The 15,906-nt window shown below is 40.7% G+C and overlaps 4 protein-coding genes across 4 annotated transcripts in view; all 4 read right to left on the bottom strand.

Moving 5' to 3' along the window:
- The window catches only part of LOC141753821 (uncharacterized), a 443,535-nt gene that overhangs the window by 372,474 nt on the left and 55,155 nt on the right, over nucleotides 1–15,906 (bottom strand). The gene's annotated exons all lie outside the window — the stretch shown is intronic.
- Nucleotides 1–15,906, bottom strand: part of LOC141753835 (uncharacterized) — a 39,763-nt gene that overhangs the window by 13,060 nt on the left and 10,797 nt on the right. The window lies entirely within an intron of this gene.
- Nucleotides 183–5,290, bottom strand: LOC141753839 (uncharacterized). The gene is made up of 2 exons (XM_074612434.1): nucleotides 5,050–5,290; nucleotides 183–3,619 (listed from the first exon to the last, which is right to left on the bottom strand). The coding sequence occupies exons 1-2, from the start codon at nucleotides 5,240–5,242 to the stop codon at nucleotides 1,605–1,607; spliced, it is 2,208 nt and encodes a 735-aa protein (XP_074468535.1). The 5' UTR covers nucleotides 5,243–5,290; the 3' UTR covers nucleotides 183–1,604.
- On the bottom strand, nucleotides 7,020–15,273 carry LOC141753836 (uncharacterized). The gene is made up of 2 exons (XM_074612431.1): nucleotides 14,795–15,273; nucleotides 7,020–9,737 (listed from the first exon to the last, which is right to left on the bottom strand). Exons 1-2 carry the CDS (start codon nucleotides 14,985–14,987, stop codon nucleotides 8,443–8,445), a joined length of 1,488 nt encoding a protein of 495 aa, XP_074468532.1. The 5' UTR covers nucleotides 14,988–15,273; the 3' UTR covers nucleotides 7,020–8,442.

Genomic DNA, 15,906 nt, shown 5'->3' with positions numbered 1-15,906 from the left:
CAAAGGTGCAAATTAGTTGTTGCTTCTGAAGCTATCAACCACAACCTAGGCCGTCCTCAGGGAATCTATTGCTCAGATGTCATTAAATGACATGTTAAAATGTCATTTGTGTTGTGGCACACTATGGCGGGATATCTTTACAAGGACTTGAGAAAAAAAATATGGAATGAATGAAGCAGCTCTTTCGGTTCTTGTGTTGCCTTTATTAAGTCCTTCAGTTCGGGAAACACTTTTTATTCATTCAACCAACTCAGTTTGAAGAAAGACAAATATGTTATTACATTTTCATAGCTGTCCAAATTCAAAAGATGAAAGTAGTTTGTTTCCCTTTCCCGTAAGTTTCAAATGGAAGATATATTTCATTGGTTTCTGTTGCCGCCAAATTGGTTTGTCTGAATCTTTTATTAGACAGTTTAATGTTGTAAAAGACCGTTGCTATCTGTGGAGATCTGTACATAGAGGGCTCCTTGTACCTCACCACATTTCAATAAACATTCATGAATATATACAGTATATATATGAAAACAGAAAAGGGACAGTGTATGGGAGGATATTCACTTTTCTATGTTGTAAATATTCTCCAAACAGATCAAAATATGTAAAGTCTATTAAAAGTATATCACACTATCATATAAAATCAGATCAATCCATCAAAACATCAACTTATCTCCAGATAACAAACTACAGCAAATAAGTCAAGTGTATCACTCAATTATCATTTCACATGCATACAGACAATAAAAGCAGTTTAATAAAGCAGGAAACACTGTGAATGACCCAATTTAAAGTTGTTTAGGAGATTCTTCTCATGTCAAGCTATAAAAGTTTCTCCTCACAGTGAGACTGAGACAAAAGAGGAAAGTAAAAGAAAACCATAAACCTTCATAACAAATATCAGACCAGAAGTCTCCCTCCTTCATTTTCAAGTTTAATCTGAGCCAACTGCATGGATGAAACTATTAATATCAAACGGAGCCCTTTACATACAGCCTGTGAGAAGTCTAAAACTGAAACCATGCCCAACTCTAAATGCTGTTTGCTCACAGCAGAGGAAGAAGAATGACTTCTTATTGACATTCTCATTCTTGTGATTTTTGAGTATTTAAACCTGACAGATGTCCACTGCTCTCTTTCTAAAAATCCCTGTTGTCACTGTCATCAGTCTCAGGTTGAGAAGAGTCTCCAGTCTTGTCATCAGTATCTGGTTGTAAATGTGTAACTGGATCTGAGTTCGTGGCTGGTTCTGGTCCTCCACAGTCCTCTCCATCAGCTTCTGTTTCAATCTGTTCAATTGCGGTGCTGACTGGAGGCTCTGCCTCTGACTGGAAGCTCTGTCTCATCAGTTTGAGTTTCATGAAGCTGTGAGGATTGATGACCAACACATTTATGTCTTTTAACCTGATGACGACAGGCAAATCTTTAGTTACAGTCACTGCAACTGAATATTTTTTCCCTGTGTGGACTGCCATGTGGTGTGTCATAGTTGCTTTTTCTATAAATGTTTTACAACAAACTGTGGAACTAAATGGTTTCTCCCTTGTGTGATGTGTCCAAGTGACATGTCAGATTTACATTTTGTATAAAACATTTGCCAAAAAACAAAACTAAAGGGGAGTCTCTCCTGTATGAGTTCTCATGTGTAACTTCATATGGTCCTTGCGCAGAAATCTTTTATCACAAAATGGGCAACTGAAAGGTTTCTCTCCTGTGTGGATTCTCATGTGTGTCTGTAAATATCCTTTTTGTGCAAAAGAGTTCTTACAGACCGAGCAGCTGAAAGGTTTCTCTCCTGTGTGAGTTACCATGTGTTTATGTAACCTTCCACTCTGTGCAAAAGATTTATTACAAACTGAGCAGTTGAAAGGTTTCTCTCCTGTATGAGTTCTCATGTGTACCTTCAGATCTATACTTTCAGTGAAATCTTTACCACACACTGAGCAGCCGAAAGGTTTCTCTCCTGTGTGTCTTCTCATGTGTCTATTCAGATGTCCATTGTCAATGAAACATTTACCACACACTGAGCAGTTGAAAGGTTTCTCTCCTGTGTGATTTCTCACATGTTTCCGAAAACTTCCACTATGTGTAAAAGACTTCTTACAGACCGAGCAGCTGAAAGGTTTCTCTCCTGTATGAGTTCTCATGTGTACCTTCAGATCTCCACTATCAATGAAATCTTTACCACACAATGAGCAGCCGAAAGGTTTCTCTCCTGTGTGTGATCTCATGTGTCTATTCAGATGTCCATTTTCAATGAAACCTTTACCACACACTGAGCAGCTGAAAGGTTTCTCTCCTGTGTGGCTTTTTGTGTGTTTCTGTAAACCTCCAAGCTGTGTAAAAGATTTCTTACAAACTGAGCAGCTGAAAGGTTTTTCTCCTGTATGAGTTCTTATGTGTCTCTTCAGATTTCCACTGCTGCCAAATGTTTTCCCACACTCAGAGCAGCTAAATGGTTTCTCACGAGTACTGCATCTTGAATCACTGAGAGGGACTTCATAATTTTTCAAAGAGTTTAAACCTGACTGAGGTTCTCTGGTCTCCTTCCAGTCATCACTGTTTTCAGTCTCAGGTTCAGAAAAGTCTCCAGTCTTGTCATAAGTATCTGGTTGTAAATGTGCATCTGGATCTGAGTTCCTCGCTGGTTTTGGTCCCCCACAGTCATCTCCATCAGCTTCTGTTTCCATCTGTTCAATTTGTCTTTCATAAAACTGTGAGGACTGAGGTTCCTCTTCATCATCTTCTTCACTCTTCACAGGGACAGGAGAGAATGGGAACTTGATATCAGCCTCCTCTAGCCCTTGAAGCTGCTCTCCCTCCTGACTGGTCCAGAGTTCCTCCTGTTCCTCTTTAATGTGTGTGGGCTGTGGGTCCTCCTGGTCCAGACTGGAGCTCCACTCCTGCTGCTCAGGGAGAACCTCTTCTTTAACCACCAACAGCTGCTGGACGTCTGCAGGAAAACAGTTAACACACACAGAGACTCTCATGTGTTTCTGTAAACTTCCAAGCTGTGTAAAAGATTTCTTACAAACTGAGCAGCTGAAAGGTTTCTCTCCTGTATGAGTTCTCTCGTGTATCTTCAGATTTCCACTGTTGCCAAATGTTTTCGCAAACTCACAGCAGCTAAATGGTTTCTCTCCAGCACTACATCTGAAATCACTGAATGTAACTTCATCATTTTTCAAAGAGTTTAAACGTGACTGAGGTTCTCTGGTCTCCTTCCAGTCATCACTGTTTTCAGCCTCAGATTCAGAAGAGTCTCCAGTCTTGTCAACAGTATCTGGTTGTAAATGTGCATCTGAATCTGAGTTCCTGGCTGGTTCTGGTCCTCCAGAGTCCTCTCCATCAGCTTCTGTTTCCATCTGTTGAGTTTGACTTTGATGAAGCTGTGAGGACTGAGGTTTCTCTTCATCATCTTCTTCACTCTTCACAGAGACAGGAGTGAATGGGAACTCAATATCAGAGTCCTCCAGCCCTTGGAGCTGCTCTCCCTCCTGACTGGTCCAGAGTTCCTCCTGTTCCTCTTTAATGTGTGGGGGCTCTGGGTCCTCCTGGACCAGACTGGAGCTCCACTCCTGCTGCTCAGAGGGAACCTCTTTAACCACCAACAGCTGCTGGACATCTGCAGGAAAACAATGAACACAAATAGAGACGTTACAGAGAAATGTTCATTCACATCATCACAGCTCAAAAACTCCTTATTGAACTTCTAGTGATCACCGAACATCAAACAGCTTCACAGTGTTCACTCAGCAACATCACAATAATGTAGTTCTGCTTTTACAGTTGAACAAATAGTCGTCTGTACATAGTTTTTTTCCCCCGCCATTACTCGTCTTACACTCCCTTTGCACAGTTACCAAACAGATTGACAGACCGACACAAACTGTAAAGATACAATGCACCAACAGTAATGAGGTCATTAGTAGTCACATGTCAAAACAACTGGATGGTTGGAGCTGGTGATTTGAACCAAACAGCCCTCAGAACAGATTTATATAACACATGTTATTTGACATCACCTTCACAGGAGAACGATCCCACCTGCTTCCAAACAACCGTCGTCCCTGTAGTTAAAAAGTCTGCAGCGTCCTGCCTGAATGACTCCGGCCCTCTGGCACTACCTACCATTATTATGAAGTATTCAGAGACACTAATTAAAATCCCCATTAGCTACAGCATTGCAGCAGCTATTCTTCTTGGGGTCCACAAACACACTTACAATGTAACAGTGCAAGATAAACAGGACAAGACAAACACACACACACACACACACACACACACAGAGAATAACATAACATTACAGAATAAACACAAGACTGAAACACAGACTCAGACAAGACAAGCTCCTGGCAATCACAATCAGAAAAAAATTGAAGCAGTCTGTTAAACTCCATTGTCCCACAGTTATTGCAAATCATACATCCTACAGGAAGCAAGTAGCCTACATGAAACAATAACCCTTTTCACTCCAGAATTCCCGGTCCACTGACTCAGACTGACCCACATCCACCAGACCAGTCAACATAATCCAACTCACAGTATATTATATACACAGACAATTTGTTTAAAACATAGCCAAACTGGTGTCTATATTTTTTTCACCATCTTTAAGTAAAAGATGCTGTTTTCCTAAAATGTTTAATTCAATTTGACTGTTTTCTTGTACAATTTGTCTGGGTAGTAAATTCCATTCATGCATAGCTCGGTACCATTTGTTTGATTGCATTTACCCTTGCTTTCAATACTTTCCTTTAGTAGCATGTCTGGTAGAATAGTCATGTCTATCTAAACTGAAGGATAAATTCTTAAACAAAATAAGTGGAGTTTTGTAACAGAAACATTTCTGATAAATAAAAGTAATGTTCTCCATTGTAGCATTAGACTACATGTTAACCTTTATGAGAGTTAGAATCCATTCAGGAGACACGAAGCCTCAAAGTTCACCCATATTGGTCTGATGTCAGTAACCAGAGAGAGAAGTAAAGAGAACCAACCTGCTCTGGTAGAACCAGAGAGAGAACAGAGAGAGAAGAAGTAAAGAGAACCAACCTGCTCTGTGTAACTGAAGCTGAGGGTGTAAAACAGCGTCCAGTAGTTTCTGTTGTCGCTCGTTCTCCTCTTTTGATCGAGAGAGTTCCTCCTCGTACTCTGCTATCGTTCTTTCAAACAGCCCACATATCTCTTCAGCAGCCGCAGTTAGTCGCTGCTTCACCAACGCTCTCAGCATTTGGACTTTACACATTTTACCACAATGACAGAAACTTGCTCTCCATCAAACTCCGTCAGAAACACAGTTTGCTCTCCATCAAACGGTCACTCTGACTAGCAGCTGTGTTGCTAACCAGCTAGCATGCTAAGCTAACTCCAGTAGCTTTGTACCGGGAGATGAGTCAGAGGTCAGACCTTCAGAGCACAAAGTCCATTCAGACAGGTTGATCCAGACACACAGAGGCTCTGATGGATCAGAACAACACACTTCCTCACCACAACAAAGAGACTCTGCTAACAAAACGTTACATGTTGCTGCTGGACGTCATCTTGATCAAATAGTGGGAAGTTAGCCTCAATAAAGGATACAGCTTCCGGGGGCACGTTATAGTGGCTGAGTTTCAAAATAAAAGTTGCTACAGAAATTACAAGTTCACTCAAACAAGACTCAGTCAAAACAGAGTATATGGCTGGACCGTATATGGTCAGTATGTGAATTTGTGGATAAATTATTACACACTTATATCTTAATATTTGATTGAAAGACAACTTATAATGAAGCAAATTACATTCACTTATAGTAAATGGTAACATTTACTACTCAGTATATTATACATTTTATACAAGGTGAAAAGGTATTAGCATGACATACAGTATGCAAGGTTAAAAGTATTTCAGTTTTTTATTAAAGCATGTGTATCAAAATTGAGCCATCTGTACATACGTCGTGAAAGTTTATCAGCGTTGAGATTCTCCTGCTGTCGTCACTGACGTTGTTGCTGCCGTATTTATTCCTAGATGGAGTGTTAATGGAGCAGCTACAATGTTAGCATATCCTGGCAGTGATCAATCCGAACTCCATTCGAAAAACAAGCATTTTAAAAGTTGTTTGCTTGTTGTGTTGCGGACGGACCCGACAAAGCAGGAATTCTGTGTTTTTACAAATCAACATCATAATGTCGCTATTTCGGCATCATTTTGATCTGTTTATTGCAATCAAATCAAGGCACAGTCTGTTTATTTTGGGTTCATACCGCAGTAGCGACGTGTGGCTTGCTAGATAGTCAGTTGAATGACGCTGTATGTGAACACAGCTCGCCGCCGGGTGGCATTATGAACCCAGACACAACAGCGATTGGTTTGCTGACATATCTGGGACTTCCACAACATGAACAAAGCAGCAACAGTGGTTATTTCTTCCTTGGTTGATGGCGGAAATGGAGGAAAGAAAGGTGAAAATGTGCTTTGCGCTTGGTGTGAATGCACAGTAACACAATACAAAGCACAACATAACGTAACTTAAACGAACATAAACAATAGCACATGCACAACAACAGCACTATGTAATGATACATTGAACTGCTGACACGCTCCCTAGAAAACGTAAACACGGAACTGTTCTCCACCTTTTCATTTTGAAAGAGCAACGGCCAATGAGGAAACTCCAAAAGTTGGCCGACCAATCCTGTAACTTCATCACTCACTCACTCACTCACTCACTCAGTGACAGACTTTTACGTTTGTAGGGCTGGCCCTCTGTGGTCCAGCCAAAAACACACGCAGGAAGATAAATGATTAAAACACCCTTTTGAAAGATATGACAGATATGACTTCTAACATTTATCAACACAAAGGTGCAAATTAGTTGTTGCTTCTGAAGCTATCAACCACAACCTAGGCCGTCCTCAGGGAATCTATTGCTCAGATGTCATTAAATGACATGTTAAAATGTCATTTGTGTTGTGGCACACTATGGCGGGATATCTTTACAAGGACTTGAGAAAAAAAATATGGAATGAATGAAGCAGCTCTTTCGGTTCTTGTGTTGCCTTTATTAAGTCCTTCAGTTCGGGAAACACTTTTTATTCATTCAACCAACTCAGTTTGAAGAAAGACAAATATGTTATTACATTTTCATAGCTGTCCAAATTCAAAAGATGAAAGTAGTTTGTTTCCCTTTCCCGTAAGTTTCAAATGGAAGATATATTTCATTGGTTTCTGTTGCCGCCAAATTGGTTTGTCTGAATCTTTTATTAGACAGTTTAATGTTGTAAAAGACCGTTGCTATCTGTGGAGATCTGTACATAGAGGGCTCCTTGTACCTCACCACATTTCAATAAACATTCATGAATATATACAGTATATATATGAAAACAGAAAAGGGACAGTGTATGGGAGGATATTCACTTTTCTATGTTGTAAATATTCTCCAAACAGATCAAAATATGTAAAGTCTATTAAAAGTATATCACACTATCATATAAAATCAGATCAATCCATCAAAACATCAACTTATCTCCAGATAACAAACTACAGCAAATAAGTCAAGTGTATCACTCAATTATCATTTCACATGCATACAGACAATAAAAGCAGTTTAATAAAGCAGGAAACACTGTGAATGACCCAATTTAAAGTTGTTTAGGAGATTCTTCTCATGTCAAGCTATAAAAGTTTCTCCTCACAGTGAGACTGAGACAAAAGAGGAAAGTAAAAGAAAACCATAAACCTTCATAACAAATATCAGACCAGAAGTCTCCCTCCTTCATTTTCAATTTTAATCTGAGCCAACTGCATGGATGAAACTATTAATATCAAACGGAGCCCTTTACATACAGCCTGTGAGAAGTCTAAAACTGAAACCATGCCCAACTCTAAATGCTGTTTGCTCACAGCAGAGGAAGAAGAATGACTTCTTATTGACATTCTCATTCTTGTGATTTTTGAGTATTTAAACCTGACAGATGTCCACTGCTCTCTTTCTAAAAATCCCTGTTGTCACTGTCATCTGTCTCAGGTTGAGAAGAGTCTCCAGTCTTGTCATCAGTATCTGGTTGTAAATGTGTAACTGGATCTGAGTTCGTGGCTGGTTCTGGTCCTCCACAGTCCTCTCCATCAGCTTCTGTTTCAATCTGTTCAATTGCGGTGCTGACTGGAGGCTCTGCCTCTGACTGGAAGCTCTGTCTCATCAGTTTGAGTTTCATGAAGCTGTGAGGATTGATGACCAACACATTTATGTCTTTTAACCTGATGACGACAGGCAAATCTTTAGTTACAGTCACTGCAACTGAATATTTTTTTCCCTGTGTGGACTGCCATGTGGTGTGTCATAGTTGCTTTTTCTATAAATGTTTTACAACAAACTGTGGAACTAAATGGTTTCTCCCTTGTGTGATGTGTCCAAGTGACATGTCAGATTTACATTTTGTATAAAACATTTACCAAAAAACAAAACTAAAGGGGAGTCTCTCCTGTATGAGTTCTCATGTGTAACTTCATATGGTCCTTGCGCAGAAATCTTTTATCACAAAATGGGCAACTGAAAGGTTTCTCTCCTGTGTGGATTCTCATGTGTGTCTGTAAATATCCTTTTAGTGCAAAAGAGTTCTTACAGACTGAGCAGCTGAAAGGTTTCTCTCCTGTGTGAGTTACCATGTGATTATGTAACCTTCCACTCTGTGCAAAAGATTTATTACAAACTGAGCAGTTGAAAGGTTTCTCTCCTGTATGAGTTCTCATGTGTACCTTCAGATCCATACCTTCAGTGAAATCTTTACCACACACTGAGCAGCCGAAAGGTTTCTCTCCTGTGTGTCTTCTCATGTGTCTATTCAGATGTCCATTGTCAATGAAACATTTACCACACACTGAGCAGTTGAAAGGTTTCTCTCCTGTGTGATTTCTCACATGTTTCCGAAAACTTCCACTATTTGTAAAAGACTTTTTACAGACCGAGCAGCTGAAAGGTTTCTCTCCTGTATGAGTTCTCATGTGTACCTTCAGATCTCCACTATCAATGAAATCTTTACCACACAATGAGCAGCCGAAAGGTTTCTCTCCTGTGTGGATTCTTATGTGTCTATTCAGATGTCCATTTTCAATGAAACCTTTACCACACACTGAGCAGCTGAAAGGTTTCTCTCCTGTGTGGCTTTTTGTGTGTTTCTGTAAACCTCCAAGCTGTGTAAAAGATTTCTTACAAACTGAGCAGCTGAAAGGTTTTTCTCTTGTATGAGTTCTTATGTGTCTCTTCAGATTTCCACTGCTGCCAAATGTTTTCCCACACTCAGAGCAGCTAAATGGTTTCAAAGAGTTTAAACCTGACTGAGGTTCTCTGGTCTCCTTCCAGTCATCACTGTTTTCAGTGTCAGGTTCAGAAAAGTCTCCAGTCTTGTCAACAGTATCTGGTTGTAAATGTGCATCTGGATCTGAGTTCCTCGCTGGTTTTGGTCCCCCACAGTCATCTCCATCAGCTTCTGTTTCCATCTGTTCAATTTGTCTTTCATAAAACTGTGAGGACTGAGGTTCCTCTTCATCATCTTCTTCACTCTTCACAGGGACAGGAGAGAATGGGAACTTGATATCAGCCTCCTCCAGCCCTTGAAGCTGCTCTCCCTCCTGACTGGTCCAGAGTTCCTCCTGTTCCTCTTTAATGTGTGTGGGCTGTGGGTCCTCCTGGTCCAGACTGGAGCTCCACTCCTGCTGCTCAGGGAGAACCTCTTCTTTAACCACCAACAGCTGCTGGACGTCTGCAGGAAAACAGTTAACACACACAGAGACTCTCATGTGTTTCTGTAAACTTCCAAGCTGTGTAAAAGATTTCTTACAAACTGAGCAGCTGAAAGGTTTTTCTCCTGAATGAGTTCTCTCGTGTATCTTCAGATTTCCACTGTTGCCAAATGTTTTCTCAAACTCACAGCAGCTAAATGGTTTCTCTCCAGCACTACATCTGAAATCACTGAATGTAACTTCATCATTTTTCAAATAGTTTAAACGTGACTGAGGTTCTCTGGTCTCCTTCCAGTCATCACTGTTTTCAGTCTCAGGTTCAGAAAAGTCTCCAGTCTTGTCATAAGTATCTGGTTGTAAATGTGCATCTGGATCTGAGTTCCTCGCTGGTTCTGGTCCTCCAGAGTCCTCTCCATCAGCTTCTGTTTCCATCTGTTCAATTTGTCTTTCATAAAACTGTGAGGACTGAGGTTCCTCTTCATCATCTTCTTCACTCTTCACAGGGACAGGAGAGAATGGGAACTTGATATCAGCCTCCTCCAGCCCTTGAAGCTGCTCTCCCTCCTGACTGGTCCAGAGTTCCTCCTGTTCCTCTTTAATGTGTGTGGGCTGTGGGTCCTCCTGGTCCAGACTGGAGCTCCACTCCTGCTGCTCAGAGGGAACCTCTTTAACCACCAACAGCTGCTGGACGTCTGCAGGAAAACAGTAAACACACAGAGACGTTACAGAGAAATGTTCATTCACATCATCACAGCTCAAAAACTCCTTATTGAACTTCTAGTGATCACCGAACATCAAACAGCTTCACAGTGTTCACTCAGCAATATCACAATAATGTAGTTCTGCTTTTACAGTTGAACAAATAGTCGTCTGTGTGATGGAATTTTCCATCAATTCCTCTCTTATTGGTAGAAAGGTCAGAGTGTTTGTCAGAGTGTCCCTCTGTTGACATTCTTGGGTTGGAGTCCTGTCTAGAGGAGCCACCGTTATCTGTACAGCTGTGCCTGTAGTGGAGACCGTAGAGCCAGTCGCTAGGGCAACCAGGGTCAGAGATGCCAGAGGAATGGAGTAAGTCACAACATGATAAGGGGTAAGACACTGAGCACCGGGGAGGAAGGGCAGAGTTGTGAGGCCTTCACGCAGAGAGCATCTATTGTGGAGACCTGTCAATTCTCCTTGATCAAGCTTCAATAAACCTTCTTTTGTAAGACATCATCAGCTCCGGACCTCTTCCTTCCAAAGATAACTTGTGTATCAATTATTCCATCACAGTCTGTACATAGTTTTTTCCCCCCGCCATTACTCGTCTTACACTCCCTTTGCACAGTGACCAAACAGATTGACAGACCGACACAAACTGTAAACATACAATGCACCAACAGTAATGAGGTCATTAGTAGTCACATGTCAAAACAACTGGATGGTTGGAGCTGGTGATTTGAACCAAACAGCCCTCAGAACAGATTTATATAACACATGTTATTTGACATCACCTTCACAGGAGAACGATCCCACCTGCTTCCAAACAACCGTCGTCCCTGTAGTTAAAAAGTCTGCAGCGTCCTGCCTGAATGACTCCGGCCCTCTGGCACTACCCACCATTATTATGAAGTATTCAGAGACACTAATTAAAATCCCCATTAGCTACAGCATTGCAGCAGCTATTCTTCTTGGGGTCCACAAACACACTTACAATGTAACAGTGCAAGAATAAACAGGACAAGACAAACACACACACACACACACACACACACACAGCATAACATAACATTACAGAACAAACACAAGACTGAAACACAGACTCAGACAAGACAAGCTCCTGGCAATCAGATAAGCAGAAAAATATGGAAGCAGTCTGTTAAACTCCATTGTCCCACAGTTATTGCAAATCATACATCCTACAGGAAGCAAGTAGCCTACATGAAACAATAACCCTTTTCACTCCAGAATTCCCGGTCCACTGACTCAGACTGACCCACATCCACCAGACCAGTCAACATAATCCAACTCACAGTATATTATATACACACAATTTGTTTAAAACATAGCCAAACTGGTGTCTATATTTTTTTCACCATCTTTAAGTAAAAGATGCTGTTTTCCTAAAAATTTTAATTCAATTTGACTGTTTTCTTGTACAATTTGTCTGGGTAGTAAATTCCATTCATGCATAGCTCGGTACCATTTGTTTGATTGCATTTACCCTTGCTTTCAATACTTTCCTTTAGTAGCATGTCTGGTAGAATAGTCATGTCTGTGATGGAATTTTCCATCAATTCCTCTCTTATTGGTAGAAAGGTCAGAGTGTTTGTCAGAGTGTCCCTCTGTTGACATTCTTGGGTTGGAGTCCTGTCTAGAGGAGCCACCGTTATCTGTACAGCTGTGCCTGTAGTGGAGACCGTAGAGCCAGTCGCTAGGGCAACCAGGGTCAGAGATACCAGAGGAATGGAGTAAGTCATAACATGATAAGGGGTAAGACACTGAGCACCAGGGAGGAAGGGCAGAGTTGTGAGGCCTTCACGCAGAGGGCATCTATTGTGGAGACCTGACAATTCTCCTTGGTCAAGCTTCAATAAACCTTCTTTTGTAAGACATCGTCAGCTCCGGACCTCTTCCTTCCAAAGATAACTTGTGTATCAATTATTCCACCACAATGTCTATCTAAAATGAAGGATAAATTCTTAAACAAAATAAGTGGAGTTTTGTAACAGAAACATTTCTGATAAATAAAAGTAATGTTCTCCATTGTAGCATTAGACTACATGTTAACCTTTATGAGAGTTAGAATCCATTCAGGAGACACGAAGCCTCAAAGTTCACCCATATTGGTCTGATGTCAGTAACCAGAGAGAGAAGTAAAGAGAACCAACCTGCTCTGGTAGAACCAGAGAGAGAACAGAGAGAGAAGAAGAAGTAAAGAGAACCAACCTGCTCTGGTAGAACCAGAAAGAGAACAGAGAGAGAAGAAGTAAAGAGAACCAACCTGCTCTGTGTAACTGAAGCTGAGGGTTGAAAACAGCGTCCAGTAGTTTCTGTTGTTGCTCGTTCTCCTCTTTTGATCGAGATCGATTTCTCGTAAAGTTCTGACTTTATTCTCGTTATAATATTACTTTTTTCTCGTATAGTTATGATTTTATTCTCTTAATATTACAACTTTTTTTTCTTGAAATAGTATGATTCAGTATCATTGAATTACGACTTTTATCTTGTAATATAATGACTTTATTCTCGTAATATTAAGAATTTTTTTCTCGTAATATGACTTTTTTTCTGGTAAAGTTAAAGGTCACCTATTATGCAAAATGCACTTTTCCATGTCTTTTAAACATCAATATCTGTCCCCAGTGTGTCTACAGGCCACCATAGTATCATAAAAGACCATCCTCTCTCTTTTTCTCCTCCTCCGTTTGTCCGGAAATGGGTGCAGAAAAAAAATTTGCTTTTTTCCTTGTATCCTGACGTCATTAGAGAATGCAAGTCACGTGAGGGTTTCCTGGTCGAACCAGAGAGAACCTTCAGTAGCTGACCCCGCCCCACAGCGCGTCACTGTCTCTCCTCCTCAACCGAACTTGAGCAAAGTAGCTCCCTACAGTTAGTCTGCAAGAACCAGCAGAACAGGCTTCATGTACTCCCATCATCTAAATATAACATGTTCATTCACAAAGGCTTTATGTAATTACACTGTTTAAACAGATGATATTTATATATTATATATATTTGATGTCATGCATGTAGCAGATTACAGGTAGTAAATAGTGACTTGTAAGCAACACAACACATTTCTGTTTCACAGTCAAACTTTATTTGAGTAGACAGATGACAATATTAATTATTCACAGCATTTGTAATCATCTCACCTGTTAGTTAGTTATGTGACATGGTACAGGAGAAAGTCTTCAGCTCTGGTAAACTATGGTGAGCTAAGCTCCGGTGGTCTGTAGTCATGGTAACACAGAGACAGCTACTACTGTAAATAATATACCATTACTCTGATCTTCCATACATTTATCTTTTAGCAGAAATAATGAACTGACTACTGTTTCACATCTTCTATTTTCCACCCTGATGGTCGCTGTGTTTACACACCGTGTCATAGCGGTAGCATGTAGCTAACCCGTTAGCATGTAGCTACATGCTACCGGGTTAGCTTTGTATCTCCATGTAAACAGAGCCATCTGCTCTCAGCTGTCTGCTCTCCTCTGGGATGATTCTGTCGGTCATTTCTCACAGATGGATCTGTAAAGACAGACGTAAAACAGAGTGTATGTTTACGGTTTACAGAGTTGATGCATGAGGTAAACACTGAGCTAACTAACAGAGATATAAACAGCATTATTTACCTGAGAGAAACCGTCAGGAAAACCTGGAATCTGGACCGCAGATGTTCATCATGTGTCGCCGATTTCTGATCAGATTCCTCCGGTAACGTGCGCTGGGTGAAGTTTCTGGTTTATAAACTTTAAAGTGGTTTATAAGCTCTATTCTAGCTGCTATCTCTCCCTGCTCTCAGGCCGCGAGGGGGGCGGGGAGGGTGACGCTGTTGTTGAGGACGTTTGATTGACAGAAAACGCTGACCAATCAGAGCAGAGTGGGAGGAGACAGAGGCTACAGACACAGAGATCAGCACTTTTGGAAATAGGCTGAAACAGAGGTTATAGAGACATGCTGGAATGCATGATCTGATTGTTTTTTTGAAAAAAAAACTTCAGAGACATGGTTTGGAGGTGTCTGAGACCTATAATAACTAGTTTAAATGGAGTATAATATGTGACCTTTAAGACTTTATTCTCGTAATATTACAACTTGAATTCAGTCTCATTAAATTACGACTTCTTTCTTGTAATATTATGACATTATTTTTTTCCCTTAATGTGGCCCTAATACTCAGTCGTAGATAATAAAACAATGAAAGAGAACCAACCTGCTCTGGTAGAACCAGAGAGAGAACAGAGAGAGAAGTAAAGAGAACCAACCTGCTCTGGTAGAACCAGAGAGAGAACAGAGAGAGAAGTAAAGAGAACCAACCTGCTCTGGTAGAACCAGAGAGAGAACAGAGAGAGAAGTAAAGAGAACCAACCTGCTCTGTGTAACTGAAGCTGAGGGTGTAAAACAGCGTCCAGTAGTTTCTGTTGTCGCTCGTTCTCCTCTTTTGATCGAGAGAGTTCCTCCTCGTACTCTGCTATCGTTCTTTCAAACAGCCCACATATCTCTTCAGCAGCCGCAGTTAGTCGCTGCTTCACCAACGCTCTCAGCATTTGGACTTTACACATTTTACCACAATGACAGAAACTTGCTCTCCATCAAACTCCGTCAGAAACACAGTTTGCTCTCCATCAAACGGTCACTCTGACTAGCAGCTGTGTTGCTAACCAGCTAGCATGCTAAGCTAACTTCAGTAGCTTTGTACCGGGAGATGAGTCAGAGGTCAGACCTTCAGAATAAAAGCTGAAGAGCACAAAGTCCATTCAGACAGGTTGATCCAGACACACAGAGGCTCTGATGGATCAGAACTGTTGGACAACAAAGAGACTCTGCTAACAAAACGTTACATGTTGCTGCTGGACATCATCTTGATCAAATAGTGGGAAGTTAGCCTCAGTAAAGAATACAGCTTCCGGGGGCACGTTATAGTGGCTGAGTTTCAAAATAAAAGTTGCTACAGAAATTACAAGTTCACTCAAACAAGACTCAGTCAAAACAGAGTATATGGCTGGACCGTATATGGTCAGTATGTGAATTTGTGGATAAATTATTACACACTTATATCTTAATATTTGATTAAAAGACAACTTATAATGAAGCAAATTACATTCACTTATAGTAAATGGTAACATTTACTACTCAGTATATTATACATTTTATACAAGGTGAAAAGGTATTAGCATGACATACAGTATGCAAGGTTAAAAGTATTTCAGTTTTTTATTAAAGCATGTGTATCAAAATTGAGCCATCTGTACATACGTCGCGAAAGTTTATCAGCGTTGAGATTCTCCCGCTGTCGTCACTGACGTTGTTGCTGCCGTATTTATTCCTAGATGGAGTGTTAATGGAGCAGCTACAATGTTAGCATATCCTGGCAGTGATCAATCCGAACTCCATTCGAAAAACAAGCATTTTAAAAGTTGTTTGCTTGTTGTGTTGCGGACGGACCCGACAAAGCAGGAATTCTGTGTTTTTACAAATCAA

This window comes from Sebastes fasciatus, chromosome 17 (assembly GCF_043250625.1).
Source record: "Sebastes fasciatus isolate fSebFas1 chromosome 17, fSebFas1.pri, whole genome shotgun sequence".
Classification (NCBI taxonomy): domain Eukaryota; kingdom Metazoa; phylum Chordata; class Actinopteri; order Perciformes; family Sebastidae; genus Sebastes; species Sebastes fasciatus.
The sequence above is the reverse complement of the archived record's forward strand: the minus strand, read 5'-3'. Positions and strand labels throughout refer to the sequence as shown.

What these genes read in the sequence shown, in the direction of transcription:
- LOC141753839 (XM_074612434.1), bottom strand. Translation starts at nt 5,242, where the DNA reads ATGTGTAAAGTCCAAATGCTGAGAGCGTTGGTGAAGCAGCGACTAACT. An exon ending in GCTTCAGTTACACAGAGCAG is followed by an intron (nt 3,620 to 5,049) that starts GTTGGTTCTCTT and finishes GTTTTCCTGCAG; the next exon opens with ATGTCCAGCAGCTGTTGGTG.
- LOC141753836 (XM_074612431.1), bottom strand. Translation starts at nt 14,987, where the DNA reads ATGTGTAAAGTCCAAATGCTGAGAGCGTTGGTGAAGCAGCGACTAACT. An exon ending in GCTTCAGTTACACAGAGCAG is followed by an intron (nt 9,738 to 14,794) that starts GTTGGTTCTCTT and finishes GTTTTCCTGCAG; the next exon opens with ACGTCCAGCAGCTGTTGGTG.